A 23,993-nucleotide genomic window follows, 5' to 3' on the forward strand; every position below is an offset into this window, starting at 1 on the left:
TCGAAGCAAGCTAGTGGTTTTCTGGACACTAGACACTACTTCCACATTTGTCCATGACACTATTGTCATGTGGTTTCTACGTCAGTAAAGCCGGTAACAAAGGGTAACTAACGTCATTGACAGGTGACTGCACTGCCCCATGTCACCGTTTAGAATGGGAATTTTCTCATAATTTACAAGTATTAAAATAAAGAGATATATTGTTAGTAATCAGCTGGACAAAATATATAACACTAGCCTAGTGGTTTTTGGATATTTTACTGCAAATATCTTACAAATTGTATCTTTAAAGGTGGGGGGGGGGGGTACAATGGTGTTTTATGTATTCAGAGTTGTTCACAGTTTTAAAGAGATGGATTCTCGTGCTAAATATGGCCAAAGTTTTTAAAAATAATTTAGAAGAATGACTGAGAATTTCTGTGCCAAAAATCGTACTTCCGGGTTGGTACAAGTTTTCGACTGTTTTTTTTCGATCATGGTTCTAAGACGTAGACAAGAATGGAACTCCTTATATGAGCATTTAACTCGGAAAAGCGCGCCTGCGCACACGTCACCCAGAAGAGAGCTAGACCGCACACATCAACAGGCTTTAGCAACTGCCTTTGTGTGTTCTGGTATATGATGCAGTAACACTTGTAGCAATATTTGTTAGTTCTGTTTGTTGATTCAGGGTTAGCATCATCTCTTCTCAGGTGTTCTGGATCCAGACTGGAGCTTGTGTAAATCCTAGTTACCACTGGATGTAATTAGCATAGCTGCTGATCCAACAATATCAGCAGTCAGGAGGGGAAAATGTGATAAGCCTTGAAGCCGTTAAAAAAAAGAAACAAACAAAGCCAACATGATCCAGATTTTGAGTTAAGTTCCCCAGCTCTAGTAGCAGAATTAGTCGTAAATATCTTATAAGTATTTTTTTTTACAGGAACAATGTCTCAAGCACCGCTAGCCCTATGTTCTGTTACTACGACAAATATTTAATTTCATTACTAGTCATTAGTGATTCTAAACAAGACACCCACTGACATATTTTCAGCTGCTCTAATATTGATGAGTTTCAGATTATAAACACTCATTCAATAACTTCAGGACCAGTCTGCAGATCATCTCTCTTTAGTCTGAGTGTTTGCAGATAGAAACAAATCATTAAAGTCTGAATACTTGCTGCAACCTGATGACACCCATCTCCATTAACAACACATGTCAATAACTACACTAGAGCACATAATAATATATAAATATAGTTTGATTTTGCATTCTGAGACAATAATTAAATTATCTTTGGTACAATTTTGCTTGTGCAAAACCTGACAGTGGTTACTTAAAAAAAGACATGTAGGCTACATAAAACACCACAAAAGCAAAATAGTGTTCCCTGTGTCTATATTATAATCCTGCTCATATATTTATGTATAGATTTAAAATGTCTTACGCAAAACCGATTAAAAACACTGCAGAACGACCTCGCATATTGCAGCATAAACAAAGAGTATTTATTTAAATAAGCGAAAATGCCGTGAACAGCTAACTCACCTCAGAAGACGCCACGTATAAAGGTTCGGCTCTTTGTGCCTCATCAGGCGGTGACTTAAATAAAAGCGCTTTGCACGAAGCTACCTCGCATTACGGACAGACTTTTATGTAAAACCTTCTCTCTTTCCAAAAGAAGCTCTCGGGTAAGGAGTTTCAGGCGCCAAAAAGACTTGTTTGCTGCGTGAGTCCTGCGAAGTTCAGCTCATAAACCCCGCCCCCTGCATGTACACGAATGGAACGTGATGCAACTACGTAAATCAAATTAAACGGAAAATTCTGTTTCCCTAGTGTTTTTGGAGCAAAACATGATATAAGTCTGACGCTATAAGCAAACATACGACATATCGCTGTTGCCATTATGGAGTGAAAACAGTATCAAAACCTCCCCAAAAAAAAAAAAAAAAAAATACGGGAGAGATCCATACTCGCACACACAATCCACAGTTGCACACAAGAGATCCACTTATTATTATAATATTCAGAAATCTATTAATTGCAATGTTTTTAAATGGAAATGCAGAAGAGAAGAAGTGATTTTATCATGATTAAGACTCATATGATCCACAAGTTAATTATTAATTCATTTTAAAACAATACATTTTAACTTGATCTTTATTTGAATAAAGTTGTTTTTACATTTAAGTGCAATACAGTTTTTACTGGACTTTTAGGTACAACAATTTAATTTAAGTTTTTTTTTATGTACCTGTTTGTAAGTACAGTGCAATGTTAATGTTAATTTTCAAACTGTATATTAACAATATTAAAGTGGCTGACAACAGTAAATATTCTTATTAGGGATAAAACTGCCTGGTTTTTAATAGTTTTAATAGTTAGGCCTACTGTGCTACTGAATTTTAATGCTGGTATAGTGGTACTTGGAGAGTTAAATATTTTCTGAGTTGGTACATGGTATAAAGTTTGAAAACCACTGGCCTAAACAGTTACTATAGTGTTTAGTTGTTGGCATTTTAATGTTTATATGATTACCAGGCTTGACATATAAAATTATGTGTTCTTAGATAACATAAAACTATGTTAATGGCATCATCTATAATTACTGTTATGCTATCATTATTTATCATGTAGCAATTAAAAAAAAAAATTCTGACAATAACTAGGCAGAAGTTTCTGTACCTATATAAGCCACAACATTAAATCAGCTTTATCAGAAGTTTACGAGCTGGCTTATCTATGCGCAAGTTACAAAACCGTAAGGCACAACGCTATTCAAAACAGCTCAAATTGGAGTCAGAAAAGGCATTCTTTACTCACTATGCCAGTGTTTTATTCAATTAAATTTTATTATAAACAGCATACATTAATACTTCATTAAAATCCATTGTTAAACAATTTAGCTTTTGATATGTCATATTACACTCTTGTACTAATCAGCAGATACAGTAAAAACAATAACTCTCCAACAGATATCGTTCACCCAAAGTTGATCGTTTAGGATGCAGCTCAGATAAGTATTTCCATTTCTTCCTTTTACACGCCTTTAAATAAACGTTTAACAAGTTAAACAGCATTAATCACTCGATTCCTCAGCGTCTTCTCCGTTACTGTTCGAAGTATGTGTGCTACAGTTGCATGCGCACTACATTTGGATTTCTTAAAGAGGAAGTGTCAGAACAATACCATTATAGATGTTTGTGTTGCTATTAATTCTTAGTCACATATAGTACATTTTAACTTATTCGTACATTATGAAATATTATATTTATTATACTTGCCTTACTGTATTATGAATTTCCGAATTACAGAGCAAATAGCATCCCGTGACTCCATGTCTGCTGTCATTTTCGATTTCTCTAACCTAAACTACAATCTTAAACTGGGAGCTTAGCATCTACGTCACGGCTCTCAGTCCGCCCTCTGTTAGTTGATTAGCTGGCTGTTTTGGACCCGGAGGAAAACTGGGAGATGGTTTGTTATTTCAGACTGAGTACAGAAGTGAACTGAAATTGAGCAGAAGTACGAAGTCTGACGTAGTCAGGTTTGAACAAGAGCGCATATATATATATGAACTACTTTCTTTTATTAAGGTCTAAACAAACCAAATTAATAAATGAAACTCATAAGAAACTCTCTTCTCACACTGAAAGTACACATGATCTCTCACACCAGTGTGTACCTTCTGATGAACGTTTAAACTTTAGATGTGGAAAACTCTTTGCAGGTAAAGAACATGAATGTGGTTTTTCTTTCGTATGAACTTTCAGGTAATTCTTCAGACCTGAAGCCTCATAAAAATGTTACAGTTGAAACTGTGCTGGTCTTGAAGATTAACTTTATTCACCGTGACTTTAGATGATGTTTCTTTGTTAGTTTATACAGGAGAGATTTTATTTCTAGATGCATTGTTGTGTCATGTTTGATGAGAACGAGTCATCAGACCTGAAAGTGCTGGATCTGAAGATGATCTACTGACTAGGGGTTGAACAACTTCTGTTTTTTTTTAAGTTGACTTTTATGTGATGAAAGTGGAGTCGAAGTCTATTTCTCACAGATTTCTGCTTGTTCTAAATCAGATATAGATAACGTAGCACAGTAAAGATTACATTTACATGAATGTATTAGTGAGAGCGATTGTGTGTGTGAATTATTTCTACATGGCAGTGTCTCTCTAGTAGTAGTGACGCTGTGGGCTTTAGTTATTAAGAAATATATGCTTGAACTTCTCCATTTCTAAGTTATTTTATTGAGAAACAACAGAACAGAGATGACAGTACATTTCCTCACTGAATGATTCTGTGCATGTGTGATGTACGAGCTACTGTCTGTAGTCTATGTGTGTGTGTGTGTGTGTGTGTGTGTGTGTGTGTGTGTGTGTGTGTGTGTGTGTGTTACAGTGCAGCAGCGCATTAGATTAGAACAGTGATTAATTTACCTGTACAATAAGCTGTTTAAAATGTACATTCCCCCATTCAATTTCAAGCATCCAGTATTATAATCATACATGTCTTTTGGAGCTTTCAGAGTATACATTTATTTGACATTATAACTGTTTGGAAACAGAGCATAAATGTGGAAGTCCTTCAAAGGTTTATTATCCTGTTGTGCCATCTATAGAGGGTTTTCACGATGCAACATCAATCCGGATGTGGGCCACTTTGGAGGCACAGAACGTAAACAATGCCACTGAACAGACTCGAAAATTTGACTGATTATTGCTGCTAAAAAATTTTTTAGTTTTGGTCTGTACTAATCGGTCGCATCGTTTAAAAACATTTTGAGTTCTGTCAAAAGTTAAAGAGAAGAGACCAAAAAAAGTGATTAAAGAAGGCGTTTGTGGTTTAGAGAGGTACAGTTACAGCATCAGTCATCAAACACATGCATATGTGTCAATTAATTTTTACAAAATGCTCATCCACCGCTTCCAGTGATTCGATGGGCAGCTGAATGCATTCAGGACACTCTGGCTCTTGAGCAACCTGCTGCTCAGGTGATTGATCTTGGCCACCAGCGGGTGCTGCTGCTGCTTAATGTGCTCCAGCAGGCTTAAAATGTGGACCTGAGCAGCTGTCGAATACATAGTATTATAGAATAATTATGTTATAGAGAACATGCTTAAAGTCGCTGCCGAAACAAGGCTTTTTTTGTTGCAGAGTGCCGGACAAGCAGACAATTATTATTTTTGAATCCAGCGCAGCGCGGAAAAAAAGCTGTAACGTTACATACCAGCCTCCTACAGTTCTGCAGCTCAAGACGCAGTAGTCCAGTGCATCGGGTACACATTTACAAGTTGTAAAATTTAAATAAAACAACATATCTATCGCAAATGTAAACACCTCCATCAACGCAACGTCATTCCCGCATTGCCAAAGAGCTGCATGGTACACAAATCAGATCTGAACAGTTGTGATATACAGTGTGAACATCATTATTTTAGATCAGATTCCAATCGGATGCAAAGATAATCGTATTTGGACTAACAGTGTGAATGTAGCCATAGTTAACTCTATCAACATTTAAGCCATAGTCGACTCTTCATTTACACATGTGCTGTAACTGTACCTCTCTCAACCACAAACGCCTTCTTTAATCAGCAATTATCAGTCAAATTTGCGAGTCCGTTCAGTGGCATTGTTAATGTTCATTTGCTCCAACATGGCTGACTTCCGGATTGATGACGCGTCCGTGAAAACCACCTATAGGACCAGCGACTAATCAACATCAAGCTTAAAGCGTCATGGCAGAGCATTGATGTCGAGTAGTCGATAAGTCTGTGTATCCCCTAATACTGACTGTGAATGTTTTTGATATGCACGAGTAGATTAGATGATTGACTGAAACTCTTCCCACATACAGTGCAGTGATACGGTTTCTCTCCAGTGTGAAATCACCACTTATTATTATAATATTCAGAAATTGATTAATTGCAATGTTTTTAAAGGGAAATGCAGAAGAGAAGAAGTGATTTTATCATGATTAAGACTCATATGATCCACAAGTTAATTATTAATTCATTTTAAAACAAAATACATTTTAACTTGATCTTTATTTGAATAAAGTTGTTTTTACATTTAAGTGCAATACAGTTTTTACTGAACTTTTAGGTACAACAATTTAATTTAAGATTTTTTTATGTACCTGTTTGTAAGTACAGTGCAATGTTAATGTTAATTTTTAAACTGTATATTAACAATATTAAAGTGGCTGACAACAGTAAATATTATTATTAGGGATAAAACTGCCTGGTTTTTAATAGTTTAACATGGCTGACTTCCGGATTGATGACGCGTCCGTGAAAACCACCTATAGGACCAGCGACTAATCAACATCAAGCTTAAAGCGTCATGGCAGAGCATTGATGTCGAGTAGTCGATAAGTCTGTGTATCCCCTACTACTGACTGTGAATGTTTTTGATATGCACGAGTAGATGAGATGATTGACTGAAACTCTTCCCACATACAGTGCAGTGATACGGTTTCTCTCCAGTGTGGATCCTCTCATGTGTTTTCAGGTCTCCTAACCGACTGAATCTCTTGTCGCAGAGTGAACACTTGTAAGGTTTCTCTCCAGTGTGGATCCTCTCATGTGATTTCAGGGATCCTAACTGATTGAATCTCTTGTCACAGTGTGAACACTTGTAAGGTTTCTCTCCAGTATGGATCCTCTCATGTGATTTCAGGTCTCCTAACCGAATGAATCTCTTGTCACAGTGTGAACACTTGTAAGGTTTCTCTCCAGTGTGGATCATCTCGTGCTGTTTCAAATGTTCAGCTCTAATAAAAGTCTTCTCACACTCAAAGCACATATATTCTCTCACACCAGTGTGTATCTTCTGATGTACTTTGAAATTCTGCAGATGTGAAAAACTCTTTCCACACAAAGAACATGAATGTGGTTTCTCCTTTGAATGAACTTTCAGGTGCTGCTTCAGGATTGAAGCCGTCAAAAATGTTTTTCCACACTGATCACATTCATACAGTTTCTCTCCAGTGTGGATGTTCATGTGTATCTTAAGGTTTGATGAATGTCTGAAACTCTTCCCGCACTGATCACATCTGTAAGGTTTCTCTCCAGTGTGGATCCTCGTGTGCATCTCAAGACCATGTTTGCTTCTCAAACTCTTTCCACACTGAGTGCAGGTGAAAGATTTCTCGTCTCTTCTTTTCTTTAAATCTTTCTGTTTGGTTTGAGAGCGACTCAAAGAGTTTTCTCCAGTTTTGACATGTTTGTCCTCCTCTTTATTCAGTTCTTCATGCTCCTCGTTTTCTTCAATCAACTCTAAAATACAAGTTAAAAAACAAAAAATTTTTTGCAAATCACCGAGAGAAATGTTTAAAAAAGACATACATGTGAACCCTGAAATAACAGTGTAGTGTGGACAAGTGTTATACAAAATATTTTGTTAATTTTTATAAATGATATGTCTCTGGATCTTTACTGGAGTGATGGACATTGTTCTTCCTGTTATACTTATTCATATTAATAATAATTATCATTATTAAACATTTTACAACATAAGACACAAATCCCATGCTTCTATAGTGAGAACCCTTACCATTTGCTGCTTCAACTATATTATTGAACAGCTCTATACATCTTTCCCATCACAACAAATGAAAATATGACAAACTGTTTGAAGCTTTATAACCTTAATGTTCATCATCACTGAAGAATCAAGAATAAACACCAACCTGTTTGTTCTTCAGTGTGGTTCATTCTGCAGGGTTCTAGATCTCTCATGTTCTCTCTGTTCTTCAATAAACTCTTGTCTCTGCAGATTTCACTTCTTCCTGATGCTTTGATGCTCCTCTTCACTTGTAGACTGATTGGAATATTCCAGCATTTATTGATGAACTGCAGTGGGAGGAGCTTCACTGAAGGTGATCCTATTGTGGGAGGAGCTTTAGTGAAGGTTTGATTGTTGGGGAGGAGCTTAACTGAAAGTGATACTGTTGTGGGACACAAAATCACCCTGTTCACTCATTCAAAACAACAGACTGACTTACACTTTGTAAGACATGATTTGTGTAAGAAAGGCTGTATTTGAAGGAGTGACAATGGCCATGAATATTTCGTGATTCACACATGAGAGACAAAGGACCTCCCATAATGGGCCATCATCACTCAGTGGTGTAGTGCAGGCTAACTCCTGTTACTTATATATAGTACTGTATTATATTACACAGGGCAAGAAAACATCTTTGCATTGTAGGACATTTAGATGCAATGAATTATAGTTTAATTCACAGACAGTAGTTCTGCAGCTGTTGAATGCATTCTGATAAAGTCTCAGTCAGGAGGGGAAAATGTGATAAATCTTGAAGCCGTTAAAAAAAAAGAAACAAACAAAGCCAACATGATCCAGATTTTGAGTTAAGTTCCCCAGCTCTAGTAGCAGAATTAGTCGTAAATATCTTATAAGTATTATTTTTTTACAGTAACAATGTCTCAAGCACCACTAGCCCTTTGTTCTGTTACTACGACAAATATTTAATTTCATTACTAGTCATTAGTGATTCTAAACAAGACACCCACTGACATATTTTCAGCTGCTCTAATATTAATGAGTTTCAGATTATAAACACTCATTCAATAACTTCAGGACCAGTCTGCAGATCATCTCTCTTTAGTCTGAGTGTTTGCAGATAGAAACAAATCATTAAAGTCCGAATACTTGCTGCAACCTGATGACACCCAACTCCATTAACAACACAGGTCAATAACTACACTAGAGCACATAATAATAATATATAAATATAGTTTGATTTTGCATTCTGAGACAATAATTAAATTATCTTTGGTACAATTTTGCTTGTGCAAAACCTGACAGTGGTTACTTAAAAAAAGACATGTAGGCTACATAAAACACCACAAAAGCAAAATAGTGTTCCCTGTGTCTATATTATAATCCTGCTCATATATTTATGTATAGATTTAAAATGTCTTACGCGAAACCGATTAAAAACACTGCAGAACGACCTCGCATATTGCAGCATAAACAAAGAGTATTTATTTAAATAAGCGAAAATGCCGTGAACAGTTAACTCACCTCAGAAGACGCCACGTATAAAGCTTCGGCTCTTTGTGCCTCATCAGGCGGTGACTTAAATAAAAGCGCTTTGCACGAAGCTACCTCGCATTACAGACAGACTTTTATGTAAAACCTTCTCTCTTTCCAAAAGAAGCTCTCGGGTAAGGAGTTTCAGGCGCCAAAAAGACTTGTTTGCTGCGTGAGTCCTGAGAAGTTCAGCTCATAAACCCCGCCCCCTGCATGTACACGAATGGAACGTGATGCAACTACGTAAATCAAATTAAACGGAAAATTCTGTTTCCCTAGTGTTTTTGGAGCAAAACATGATATAAGTCTGACGCTACAAGCAAACATACGACATATCGCTGTTGCCATTATGGAGTGAAAACAGTATCAAAACCTCCCAAAAAAAAAAAAAAAAAAAAATACGGGAGAGATCCATACTCGCACACACAATCCACAGTTGCACACAAGAGATCCACTTATTATTATAATATTCAGAAATTGATTAATTGCAATGTTTTTAAAGGGAAATGCAGAAGAGAAGAAGTGATTTTATCATGATTAAGACTCATATGATCCACAAGTTAATTATTAATTCATTTTAAAACAAAATACATTTTAACTTGATCTTTATTTGAATAAAGTTGTTTTTACATTTAAGTGCAATACAGTTTTTACTGAACTTTTAGGTACAACAATTTAATTTAAGATTTTTTTATGTACCTGTTTGTAAGTACAGTGCAATGTTAATGTTAATTTTCAAACTGTATATTAACAATATTAAAGTGGCTGACAACAGTAAATATTATTATTAGGGATAAAACTGCCTGGTTTTTAATAGTTTTAATAGTTAGGCCTACTGTGCTACTGAATTTTAATGCTGGTATGGTGGTACTTGGAGAGTTAAATATTTTCTGAGTTGGTACATGGTATAAAGTTTGAAAACCACTGGCCTAAACAGTTACTATAGTGTTTAGTTGTTGGCATTTTAATGTTTATATGATTACCAGGCTTGACATATAAAATTATGTGTTCTTAGATAACATAAAACTATGTTAATGGCATCATCTATAATTACTGTTATGCTATCATTATTTATCATGTAGCAATTAAAAAAAAAATTCTGACAATAACTAGGCAGAAGTTTCTGTACCTATATAAGCCACAACATTAAATCAGCTTTATCAGAAGTTTACGAGCTGGCTTATCTATGCGCAAGTTACAAAACCGTAAGGCACAACGCTATTCAAAACAGCTCAAATTGGGGTCAGAACAGGCATTCTGTACTCACTACGCCAGTGTTTTATTCAATTAAATTTTATTATAAACAGCATACATTAATACTTCATTAAAATCCATTGTTAAACAATTTAGCTTTTGATATGTCATATTACACTCTTGTACTAATCAGCAGATACAGTAAAAACAATAACTCTCCAACAGATATCGTTCACCCAAAGTTGATCGTTTAGGATGCAGCTCAGATAAGTATTTCCATTTCTTCCTTTTACACGCCTTTAAATAAACGTTTAACAAGTTAAACAGCATTAATCACTCGATTCCTCAGCGTCTTCTCCATTACTGTTCGAAGTATGTGTGCTACAGTTCCATGCGCACTACATTTGGATTTCTTAAAGAGGAAGTGTCAGAACAATACCATTATAGATGTTTGTGTTGCTATTAATTCTTAGTCACATATAGTACATTTTAACTTATTCGTACATTATGAAATATTATATTTATTATACTTGCCTTACTGTATTATGAATTTCCGAATTACAGAGCAAATAGCATCCCGTGACTCCATGTCTGCTGTCATTTTCGATTTCTCTAACCTAAACTACAATGTTAAACTGGGAGCTTAGCATCTACGTCACGGCTCTCAGTCCGCCCTCTGTTAGTTGATTAGCTGGCTGTTTTGGACCCGGAGGAAAACTGGGAGATGGTTTGTTATTTCAGACTGAGTACAGAAGTGAACTGAAATTGAGCAGAAGTACGAAGTCTGACGTAGTCAGGTTTGAACAAGAGCGCATATATATATATATATATATATATATATATATATATATATATATATATATATATATGAACTACTTACTTTTATTAAGGTCTAAACAAACCAAATTAATAAATGAAACTCATAAGAAACTCTCTTCTCACACTGAAAGTACACATGATCTCGCACACCAGTGTGTACCTTCTGATGAACGTTTAAACTTTAGATGTGGAAAACTCTTTGCAGGTAAAGAACATGAGTGTGGTTTTTCTTTCGTATGAACTTTCGGGTAATTCTTCAGACCTGAAGCCTCATAAAAATGTTACAGTTGAAACTGTGCTGGTCTTGAAGATTAACTTTATTCACCGTGACTTTAGATGATGTTTCTTTGTTAGTTTATACAGGAGAGATTTTATTTCTAGATGCATTGTTGTGTCATGTTTGATGAGAACGAGTCATCAGACCTGAAAGTGCTGGATCTGAAGATGATCTACTGACTAGGGGTTGAACAACTTCTGTTTTTTTTTAAGTTGACTTTTATGTGATGAAAGTGGAGTCGAAGTCTATTTCTCACAGATTTCTGCTTGTTCTAAATCAGATATAGATAACGTAGCACAGTAAAGATTACATTTACATGAATGTATTAGTGAGAGTGATTGTGTGTGTGAATTATTTCTACATGGCAGTGTCTCTCTAGTAGTAGTGACGCTGTGGGCTTTAGTTATTAAGAAATATATGCTTGAACTTCTCCATTTCTAAGTTATTTTATGGAGAAACAACAGAACAGAGATGACAGTACATTTCCTCACTGAATGATTCTGTGCATGTGTGATGTACGAGCTACTGTCTGTAGTCTATGTGTGTGTGTGTGTTACAGTGCAGCAGTGCATTATATTAGACCAGTGATTAATTTACCTGTACAATAAACTGTTTAAAATGTACATTCCCCCATTCAATTTCAAGCATCCAGTATTATAATCATACATGTCTTTTGGAGCTTTCAGAGTATACATTTATTTGACATTATAACTGTTTGGAAACAGAGCATAAATGTGGAAGTCCTTCAAAGGTTTATTATCCTGTTGTGCCATCTATAGAGGGTTTTCACGATGCAACATCAATCCGGATGTGGGCCACTTTGGAGGTACAGAACGTAAACAATGCCACTGAACAGACTCGAAAATTTGACTGATTATTGCTGCTAAAAATTTTTAGAGTTTTGGTCTGTACTAATCGGTCGCATCGTTTAAAGATCACTTCCTCCTCCCTTATATGGTCACGTTCCTCCTTGTTAAGTTAATTGATTGTCCCCCACCATTCTCTTGTTCCCTCATTATCCTTCTGTCTATTTATACCCAGTCTGTCTTAGTCTGTGTTACGGAGTCCTTGTTTAATGTCAGGTTATTTCATGTCCGTCATCCTTGTCTTGTCTTGTCTTGTCTTGTCTTGTCTTGCCTTCGTGTCCTGTTAATGTTCTGATTTGGATTCTCTGGTTTTGACCCTGCCTGGACTGTTTACCCCTTTGGATTATCCCTTTAATAAATGATACATACCTGCACATGGTTCTCTCATCTCATTCCTGAAACGCCGATCGTGACAGAAGGACTCCGTCACACACGAGAACCAGCGGTATGTCGCTTTTCCGTTCACCAGCCAAGATGGCGGAGAGGCGAGTCAAGTATCTGAGGTTGACCGCCCTCCGCCAAGAGGGCAATGAAGTGGTGGCCCTGGCTCAGGTGTTCTGGTCCCTGGCCGAAAGCCTGGGCTATAACGATGCGGCCCTTAAAGACTATTTTAATGATGGGCTGGATGATCCAGTGTCTCAGGATGAGATGGCGCAATTAGAGACACTGGAATTCTGGGAATTCGTGCGCTACCTGCAGCATCGGTGTCGGTGGGATGCCCCAGCCACTCCTGTCTCTTCCGGCGGGGTGGTCGTCAGCCCAGCACCACTGCCCAAGATGGTCGTCAGCCCAGCACCACTGCACAAGATGGCCGTCAGCCCAGCGCCACAGTACAAGATGGCCGCTAACCCAGCGCCAATGCCCAAATTGGCCATCGGTCCAGCACCACAGTACAAGATGGCCGCCAGTCCAGCGCCACAACACAAAATGGCCGCCAGCCCAGGGCCACAGCACGAGATGGCCGCCAGCCCAGCGCCACAGTACAAGATGACCGCTAACCCAGCGCCAATGCCCAAATTGGCCACCGGTCCAGCGCCAACGTACAAGATGGCCGCCAGTCCAGCGCCACAACACAAGATGGCCGCCAGCCCAGTGCCACAGCACGAGATGGCCGCCAGCCCAGCGCCACAGTACAAGATGGCCGCTAACCCGGCGCCAATGCCCAAATTGGCCACCGGTCCAGCGCCACAGTACAAGAGGGCCGCCAGCCCAGCGCCACAGCACAAGATGGCAGCCAGCCCAGCGCCACAGCACAAGATGGCCGCCAGCCCAGCGCCACCGCACAAGATGGCCGACTCAAACCCTGAGTCTCCAGATAAGGTGCACGATGCTGTCCCGGAGGCAGAGGCGGTGCCCGATGCTGTTCCGGAGGCCGAGGCGGTTCCCGTTGCTGTTCCAGAGGCCGAGGCGGTGCCCGACGCTGTTCCAGAGGCCGAGGTGGCACCCGATGCCGAGGCTGTTCCGGAGGCCGAGGTGGTGTCTGAGGTCAAGTGCCCGTTGCTGTTCCAGAGGCCGAGGCGGTGCTCGATCCTGTTCTAGAGGCCGAGGCGGTGCCCGAGGCTGTTCCCATTGCAGTTACCGAGGCGGTGCCAGAGGCTGTTCCAGAGGCCGAGGTGGCACCCGATGCCAAGGCAGCGCCCGATGCCGAGTCGGTGCTCGATGCTGTTCCGGAGGCCGAGGAGGTGCCCGAGGCCGAGGCGGTGCCCGAGGCTGTTCCCAATGCAGTTACCGAGGCGGTGCCCGAGGCTGTTCTGGAGGCCGAGGAGATGCCCGAGGCCGAGGCGGTGCCCGAGACTGTTCCGGAGGTCGAGGCGGTGCCCGGCGCTGTTCCGGAGGCCGAGGCGGTGCCCGATGCTGAGGCGGTGCCCGATGCCGAGACTGTGCCCGAGACTGATCCGGAGGCCGAGGCTGTGCCTGATGCCGAGACTGTTCCAGAGACCGTTACCGAGGTGATGCCCGAGGCCGTTCCAGAGGCAGTGCCCGAGACCGAGGCGCCTCAGGTTTCCACAGACAGTTCAGAGTCGAGGCAGGTCCCGGTGGACTCTCCAGAGTTGAGTCAGGTCCCGGTGGACTCTCCGGAGTCGGGTCAGATTCCGGTGGACTCTCCGGAGTCGGGTCAGGTCACGTGGTGGTCTGCTGCTCCATCCTGGGGGACTCCGGCCTCAACCACGGGGGCGTGTGGGTCATCTGCTCCGCCTTGGGGGGCTCTCGTCCTGACCACATGGCTGTGGTGGTCTTCCACTTGGACCTGGGGGGCTTCCGCCCTGACCACAAAGAGGTGGTGGTCATCCGCTCCACCCTGGGGGACTCTGACTTTGACCACAAAGCTGTGGTGGTCTTCCGCTCCGCCCTGGTGGACTCCGGCCTCGACCACAAAGACGTGGTGGTCATCCGCTCCACCCTGGGGGGTTTCCGCCCTGACCACAAAGATGTTGTGGTCTTCCGCTCTGCCCTGGAGGGCTTTGACTTTGACCACAAGGCCGTGGTGGTCTTCCGCTCCGCCCTGGAGGGCTCTGACTTTGACCACAAGGCCGTGGTGGTCTTCCGCTCCGCCCTGGTGGGCGCCTCAACATGCCCTTTATGGACTTCTGTTTTGTGTATTTGAGTTCTGTGATGTTCCTGTCTGTTCCCCTTAGTTTTTCTGGCCCTCCATCCCTCCCCCTGAACCTCCTCCGTTCCTCCTCCCTCCTGGTTCTCCATGTTTTATGTTACATTTCTGGTGTTTGTCCCCCATGGGTTCCTTTTCCGACCCTCCGTCCCTCCCCCTGAGCCTCCACCTGTCCGCCTCCCTCCTGGTCTCTGTCCCAGATCACTTCCTCCTCCCTTATATGGTCACCTTCCTCCTTGTTAAGTTAATTGATTGTCCCCCACCATTCTCTTGTTCCCTCATTATCCTTCTGTCTATTTATACCCAGTCTGTCTTAGTCTGTGTTACGGAGTCCTTGTTTAATGTCAGGTTATTTCATGTCCGTCATCCTTGCCTTGTCTTGTCTTGCCTTGCCTTGTCTTCGTGTCCTGTTAATGTTCTGATTTGTATTCTCTGGTTTTGACCCTGCCTGGACTGTTTACCCCTCTGGATTATCCCTTTAATAAATGATACATACCTGCACATGGTTCTCTCATCTCGTTCCTGAAACGCCGATCGTGACAGTAATGTTACATACCAGCCTCCTACAGTTCTGCAGCTCAAGACGCAGTAGTCCAGTGCATCGGGTACACATTTACAAGTTGTAAAATTTAAATAAAACAACATATCTATCGCAAATGTAAACACCTCCATCAACACAACGTCATTCCCGCATTGCCAAAGAGCTGCATGGTACACAAATCAGATCTGAACAGTTGTGATATACAGTGTGAACATCATTATTTTAGATCAGATTCCAATCGGATGCAAAGATAATCGTATTTGGACTAACAGTGTGAATGTAGCCATAGTTAACTCTATCAACATTTAAGCCATAGTCGACTCTTCATTTACACATGTGCTGTAACTGTACCTCTCTCAACCACAAACGCCTTCTTTAATCAGCAATTATCAGTCAAATTTGCGAGTCCGTTCAGTGGCATTGTTAATGTTCATTTGCTCCAACATGGCTGACTTCCGGATTGATGACGCGTCCGTGAAAACCACCTATAGGACCAGCGACTAATCAACATCAAGCTTAAAGCATCATGGCAGAACATTGATGTCGAGTAGTCGATAAGTCTGTGTATCCCCTAATACTGACTGTGAATGTTTTTGATATGCACGAGTAGATTAGATGATTGACTGAAACTCTTCCCACATACAGTGCAGTGATACGGTTTCTCTCCAGTGTGGATCCTCTCATGTGTTTTCAGGTCTCCTAACCGACTGAATCTCTTGTCACAGAGTGAACACTTGTAAGGTTTCTCTCCAGTGTGGATCCTCTCATGTGATTTCAGGGATCCTAAATGACTGAATCTCTTGTCACAGTGTGAACACTTGTAAGGTTTCTCTCCAGTGTGGATCCTCTCATGTGATTTCAGGTCTCCTGACTGACTGAATCTCTTGTCACAGTGTGAACACTTGTAAGGTTTCTCTCCAGTGTGGATCCTCTGGTGCTGTTTCAAATGTTCAGCTCTAATAAAAGTCTTCTCACACTCAAAACACATATATTCTCTCACATCACTGTGTATCTTCTGATGTACTTTTAAATTCTGCAGATGTGAAAATCTCTTTCCACACAAAGAACATGAATGTGGTTTCTCCTTTGAATGAACTTTCAGGTGCTGCTTCAGGTTTGAAGCCGTCAAAAATGTTTTTCCACACTGATCACATTCATAAAGTTTCTCTCCAGTGTGAATGTTCATGTGTATCTTAAGGCTTGATGAATGTCTGAAACTCTTCCCGCACTGATCACATCTGTAAGGTTTCTCTCCAGTGTGGATCCTCGTGTGCATCTCAAGACCATGTTTGCTTCTCAAACTCTTTCCACACTGAGTGCAGGTGAAAGATTTCTCGTCTCTTCTTTTCTTTAAATCTTTCTGTTTGGTTTGAGAGCGACTCAAAGAGTTTTCTCCAGTTTTGACATGTTTGTCCTCCTCTTTATTCAGTTCTTCATGCTCCTCGTTTTCTTCAATCAACTCTAAAATACAAGTTAAAAAACAAAATTTTTTTTGCAAATCACCGAGAGAAATGTTTAAAAAAGACATACATGTGAACCCTGAAATAACAGTGTAGTGTGGACAAGTGTTATACAAAATATTTTGTTAATTTTTATAAATGATATGTCTCTGGATCTTTACTGGAGTGATGGACATTGTTCTTCCTGTTATACTTATTAATATTAATAATAATTATCATTATTAAACATTTTACAACATAATACACAAATCCCATGCTTCTATAGTGAGAACCCTTACCATTTGCTGCTTCAACTATATTATTGAACAGCTCTATATATCTTTCCCATCACAACAAATGAAAATATGACAAACAGTTTGAAGCTTTATAACCTTAATGTTCATCATCACTGAAGAATCAAGAATAAACACCAACCTGTTTGTTCTTCAGTGTGTTTCATTCTGCAGGGTTCAAGATCTCTCATGTTCTCTCTGTTCTTCAATAAACTCTGTCTCTGCAGATTTCACTTCTTCCTGATGCTTTGATGCTCCTCTTCTGATGGGAATATTCCAGCATTTATTGATGAACTGCAGTGGGAGGAGCTTCACTGAAGGTGATAATGTTGTGGGAGGAGCTTTAGTGAAGGTTTGATTGTTGGGGAGGAGCTTAACTGAAGGTGATACTGTTGTGGGACACAAAATCACCGTTCACTCATTCAAAACAACAGACTGACTTACATTTTGTAAGACATGATTTGTGTAAGAAAGGCTGTATTTGAAGGAGTGACAATGGCCATGAATATTTCTTGATTCACACATGAGAGACAAAAGGACCTCCATAATGGGCCATCATCACTCAGTGGTGTAGTGCAGGCTAACTCCTGTTACTTATATATAGTACTGTATTATATTACACAGGGCAAGAAAACAACTTTGCATTGTAGGACATTTAGATGCAATGAATTATAGTTTAATTCACAGACAGTAGTTCTGCAGCTGTTGAATGCATTCTGATAAAGTCTCAGTCAGGAGGGGAAAATGTGATAAACCTTGAAGCCGTTAAAAAAAGAAACAGACAAAGCCAACATGATCCAGATTTTGAGTTAAGTTCCCCAGCTCTAGTAGCAGAATTAGTAGTAGATATCTTATAAGTATAATTTTTTTACAGGAACAATGTCTCAAGCACCGCTAACCCTATGTTCTGTTACTTCAACAAATATTTAATTTCATTACTAGACATTAGTGATTCTAAACGACACCCATTGACATATTTTCAGCTGCTCTATTATTGATGGGTTTCAGATTATAAACACTCATTCAATAGGCCTTGGGCGTCGTGACGTCATTACTTGGCGTGGCCACCATGTTGACAGCCTCCTTTACTGCTATTCGGGCTACTGCGCAGTGTTTAGACATACTCCCTATCATCCGTGTGTCTTAATATGATTAATTAAAAATCTATTTCAACCATGGTAAACTGTTGCTGAAAAGTGGGGGCTGTAAATAGCGCAACATATAATCGACATGGGGAAAATAAAATGAGAATGGATTAACTTTACACCGCTTTCCTGCTTGGGGGCGCGACGGAGACCATAACATCTGAATATTCATTTATATAGCTTAAGTCAACATTGAAAATAAGGGAAATTTCTTGGGTTACTCATCCAAAATACGGGAAATTTCAACATTCATCTTTTTGTTGCTATCCCTATGCTAACAGCAAAAATGTGTACTATAAAACTACTGCATTAACTAACGTTAAGCGATTTGTGAAGCTAGGTCTAACGTGACTTTAGTTACAGATTGGCGTGAAATCGTGCTCTCACAACAACCATGCTATCTTAAAAAGCCCTACATCACGCTAAGTTTGCTTTCAAGTAAGCAAAACGATGCTTTGAAAACAGCTGTTTCGCTGGAAGGGCAAGGAGTAGCGAGAGGACAACAACACAGAGACTTGACAGGTCCGATGGAAGAGCTAACGGGATATTTTACAGGAAAATACCCATCCATTTGTGAAATGTACATGAGACTTCAATGACTTGTAGCTTCGGAACTATTCTGAAGTGTAGGCGCTCACAAAACAAGGTAGCCGAAGATATCTATTATGCAAAAGTGCGGCAGCAAGTCTCCGTCGGTACTACACTATTTGTTGGGAATTTCATATGGATCCAAACCGTTAATAGTGCCGATTTCACAACCTTTTCATGATTTTACCATTTTTTCTCTTTCTCCTAACTCTGCTTCTTCTCGTTCGACTTGATGTATGTTTACATTCGCGAGGCTGCCAGCAGGACCGCCACGTCCCAGAATTGTGCATGTGCAAAGGCTGACAGCAGTTACTTAAATAAAAAAGACACATAGGCTACAGAAACACCACAAAGCAAAATAATGTTCCATGTGTCTATATTATAATCCTGCTCATATATTTATGTATAGATTTGAAATGTCCTACGTGAATCCGATTAAAAACACTGCAGAAACAAAGAGTATTTAAAAAGACGGAATGCCTTGAACAGCTAACTCCCCTCAGAAGACTCCACATCTAAAGCTTCGGCAGCTCTTTCACACAAACACACACTGTGAGCACACACCCGGAGCAGTGGGCAGCCATTTATGCTGCGGCACCCGGGGAGCAGTTACGGGTTCAGTGCCTTGCTCAAGGGCACCTAAGTCATGGTATTGAAGGTGGAGAGAGAGCTGTTCATACACTCCCCCCACCCACAATTCCGTCCGGCCCGAGACTAGAACCCACAACCCTTCGATTGGGAGTCCAACCCTCTAACCATTAGGCCACGACTTCTCCAGCAACAACAGCGCTTTGCACAAAGGTAACTGGCATTACGGATAGACTTTGATGTAAAACCTTCTCTCTTTCAAAAAAACAAAACTCTTGGGTTAAGGAGTTCCAGCCGCCAAAAATCAGCCCCAAGTCAGACCTGTGTGCCGCGAGAGTCCTGAGAAGTTCAGCTCATAAACCCCGCCCCCTGCATGTAAACGAATGGAACGTTAACGTAACAAATTAAACAGACAATTCAGTTTTCCCTAGTGTTTTTGGAGCCAAACATGATATAAGTCTGACGCTACAAGCAAACATACGACCTATCGCTGTTGCCGGTATGGAGTGAAAACAGTATCAAAACCTCCCAAAAAAAAATAAAAAATACGGGAGAGATCCACACTCGCACACACAATCCACAGTTGCACGGGAGAGATCCACATTTTATTATAATATTCAGAAATTTATTAATTGCAATGTTTTTAAAGGGAAATGCAGAAGAGAAGAAGTGATTTTATCATGATTAAGACTCATATGATCCACAAGTTAATTTGAAAAAGTTGATTCATGTTAAAACAATACATTTTAACTTAATTTTTATTTGAATAAAGATGTATTTACGTTTAAGTGCAATACAGTTTTTAACTGAACTTTTAGGTACAACACATTTTAATTTAACTATTACGTTCTTTTTATTTACCTGTTTGTAAGCACAGTAAAGTGTTAATGTTAAAACTGTATATTTACAATATTAAAGTGGCTGACAATAATAAATATTCTTATTAGGGATAAAACTGCCTGGTTTTTAATAGTTAGGCCTACTGTGCTACTGAATTTTAATGCTGGTATAGTGATACTTGGAAAGTCAAATATTTTCTGAGTTGGTACATGGTATAAAGTTTGAGAACCACTGGCCTAAACAGTTACTATAGTGTTTAGTTGTTGGCATTTTAATGTAGTTACGATTACCAAGCTTGGCATATAAAATTATGTGTTCTTAAATAACATAAAACTGTATGTTAATGGCATCATCTATCAGTATTGTTATGCTATCATTATATATCATGTGGGAATTTTTTTTTTTTTAAATTTCTGACAAGAACTAAGCAGGAGAGGTTTCTGTACCTATATAACCACAACATTAAATCGGCTTTACCGGAAGTTTACGAGCTGGCTTATCTATGCGCAAGTTACAAAACCGTTACAAAACCGTAACGCACAACGCTATTCAAAACAGCTAAAAATGGTGTCAGAACACGCATTCTGTACTCACTACTCCAGTGTTTTATACAATTACATTTCATTATAAACAGCATACATTAATATTTCATTAAAATCAGTTGTTAAACAATTTAGCTTTTGATATGTAATATTACTCTCCTGTACTAATCAGCAGATACAGTAAAAACAACAAATCTCCAACAAATATTGTTCACCCAAAGTTGTTCATTTAGGATGCAGCTCAGATAAGTATTGCTATTTCTTTCTTTTATACTGTTTATACTTTATACTTTTATACTGTTCGAAGTATGTGTGCTACAGTTGCATGCGCACTACATTTGGATTTCTTAAAGAGGAAGTGTCAGGACAATACCATTATAGATGTTTGTTTTTCTATTAATTCTTTGTCACATATAGTACATTTTAACTTATTCGTACATTATGAAATATTATATTTATTATACTTGCCTTACTGTATTATGAATTTCAGTTTTTATATTTGTTTATATTCATGTGGGCTGCATTTTTATGGAATACAAGTACACACACACACACACAGTATTGCTTCAAAAAGTAAAGTTACACTTAAAAAGTAAGTAATTAACAGAATCAAATAAGATCCTACAGGACAAACTGAATTTCCATTTAAAAATCACGATGTCCAATATGACACAAATCAATAAAAGATCCTTCATGAAAAAATGTAATCCCATTAAATAAATCAGAATGTTCAATAAGATTTTAAGCATCAAATAAAATCTGTTTTTATTAAGCACACCAAACTTAGTTTTGTTTATTCAAGGGGATTCACAAATGTAATTATACATGACGTTTACTGCACAGTTGAGTCCAAAACAACTTTGAGTATAGACTCAACACTGGCTGGTGTGAGTGTGCGCAAGTGATGATGTCATCGCCATAAGTTATACTCAAAGCAAATACAACAAATTAGTAAAAGTGAAAACTAACTTGAATTGCAAAGATGTAATACGTAAGATATAATACTATATATAAATGCTTAGTAAAACACGATTCAATTCGCAAATGTAAACACCTCCATCAACGCAACGTCATTCCCGCATTGCCAAAGAGCTGCATGGACACACAAATCAGATCTGAACAGTTGTGATATACAGTGTGGACATCATTATTTTAGATCAGATTCCAATCGGATGCAAAGATAATCGTATTTGGACTAACAGTGTGAATGTAGCCATAGTTAACTACGTCAACATTTAAGCCATAGTCGATGCTTCATTTACACATGTGCTATAACTGTACCTCTCTCAACTACAAACGCCTTCTGTAATCAGCAATTATCAGTCAAATTTGCGAGTCCGTTCAGTGGCATTGTTTATGTTCATTTGCTCCAACATGGCTGACTTCCGGATTGATGACGCGTCCGTGAAAACCACCTATAGGACCAGCGACTAATCAACATCAAGCTTAAAGCGTCATGGCAGAGCATTGATGTCGAGTAGTCGATAAGTCTGTGTATCCCCTAATACTGACTGTGAATGTTTTTGATATGCACGAGTAGATTAGATGATTGACTGAAACTCTTCCCACATACAGTGCAGTGATACGGTTTCTCTCCAGTGTGGATCCTCTCGTGTCTTTTCAGATGTCCTAACCGACTGAATCTCTTGTCACAGTGTGAACACTTGTAAGGTTTCTCTCCAGTGTGGATCCTCTCATGTGTTTTCAGGTCTCCTAACTGATTGAATCTCTTGTCACAGTGTGAACACTTGTAAGGTTTCTCTCCAGTGTGGATCCTCTCGTGTCTTTTCAGATGTCCTAACCGATTGAATCTCTTGTCACAGTGTGAACACTTGTAAGGTTTCTCTCCAGTGTGGATCCTCTCGTGCCATTTCAAATGTCCAGCTGTAATAAAAGTCTTCTCACACTCAAAGCACATATATTCTCTCACACCAGTGTGTATCTTCTGATGTACTTGTAAACTCTGCAGACGTGAAAACCTCTTTCCACACAAAGAACATGAATGTGGTTTCTCCTTTGAATGAACTTTCAGGTGAATCTTCAGGTTTGTAGCCGTCAAAAATGTTTTTCCACATTGATCACATTCATAAAGTTTCTCTCCAGTGTGGATGTTCATGTGTATCTTAAGGTTTGATGATGCAGTAAAACTCTTCCCACACCGATCACATCTGTAAGGCTTCTCTCCAGTGTGGATCATCATGTGCATCTCAAGACTATGCTTTTTTGGGAAACTCTTTCCACACTGAGTGCAGGTGAAAGATTTCTTGTCTCTTCTTTTCTTTAAATCTTTCTGTTTGGTTTGAGAGCGACTCAGAGAGTTTTCTCCAGTTTTGACATGTTTGTCCTCCTCTTTATTCAGTTCTTCATGCTCCTCGTTTTTTTCAATCAACTCTAAAATAAAAGTTAAAAAACAACATTTTTTTAGCAAATCACAGAGAGAAATTTTAAAAAAAGACATACATGTGAACCCTGAAATAAGTGTAGTGTGGACAAGTGTTATACAAAATATTTTGTTCATTTTTATAAATGATATGTCTCTGGATCTTTACTGGAGTGATGGACATTGTTCTTCCAGTTATACTTATTAATATTAATAATAATTATCATTATTAAACATTTTACAACATAAGACACAAATCCCATGCTTATATAGTGAGAACCCTTACCATTTGCTGCTTCAACTATATTATTGAACAGCTCTATACATCTTTCCCATCACAACAAATGAAAATATGACAAACTGTTTGAAGCTTTATAACCTTAATGTTCATCATCACTGAAGAATCAAGAATAAACACCAACCTGTTTGTTCTTCAGTGTGTTTCATTCTGCAGGGTTCTGGATCTCTCATGTTCTCTCTGTTCTTCAATAAACTCTGTCTCTGCAGATTTCACTTCTTCCTGATGCTTTGATGCTCCTCTTCACTTGTAGATTGATGGGAATATTCCAGCATTTATTGATGAACTGCAGTGGGAGGAGCTTCACTGAAGGTGTGATTGTTGTGGGAGGAGCTTTAGTGAAGGTTTGATTGTTGGGGAGGAGCTTAACTGAAGGTGATACTGTTGTGGGACACAAAATCACCGTTCACTCATTCAAAACAACAGACTGACTTACATTTTGTAAGACATGATTTGTGTAAGAAAGGCTGTATTTGAAGGAGTGACAATGGCCATGAATATTTCGTGATTCACACATGAGAGACAAAG

At 39.3% G+C, this 23,993-nt stretch overlaps 1 protein-coding gene and 1 pseudogene across 5 annotated transcripts in view; both read right to left on the reverse strand.

Annotated features, from left to right (window-relative positions):
* LOC113075279 (zinc finger protein 271-like) overlaps window positions 1-23,993 on the reverse strand; it is a 57,853-nt gene that overhangs the window by 27,644 nt on the left and 6,216 nt on the right. Inside the window, exon 2 of one of the 5 annotated variants that reach the window (XM_026247987.1) lies at window positions 23,590-23,846. The exons of 1 other annotated variant lie outside the window; for it this stretch is intronic. In XM_026247987.1, coding sequence (XP_026103772.1) covers window positions 23,590-23,638 — 49 coding nt within the window. In that variant the 5' untranslated portion in view covers window positions 23,639-23,846. Of the gene's footprint in view, window positions 1-1,530; window positions 1,990-9,038; window positions 11,042-23,589; window positions 23,847-23,993 lie in introns of those variants that run through there. 3 more of the 5 variants (XM_026247981.1, XM_026247980.1, XM_026247985.1) reach the window with 3 other exon arrangements.
* Window positions 5,878-23,993, reverse strand: part of LOC113075287 (zinc finger protein 721-like) — an 85,219-nt pseudogene continuing 67,103 nt past the window's right edge.

The sequence above is a fragment of the Carassius auratus genome, unplaced genomic scaffold (assembly GCF_003368295.1).
Source record: "Carassius auratus strain Wakin unplaced genomic scaffold, ASM336829v1 scaf_tig00016667, whole genome shotgun sequence".
Lineage (NCBI taxonomy): Eukaryota > Metazoa > Chordata > Actinopteri > Cypriniformes > Cyprinidae > Carassius > Carassius auratus.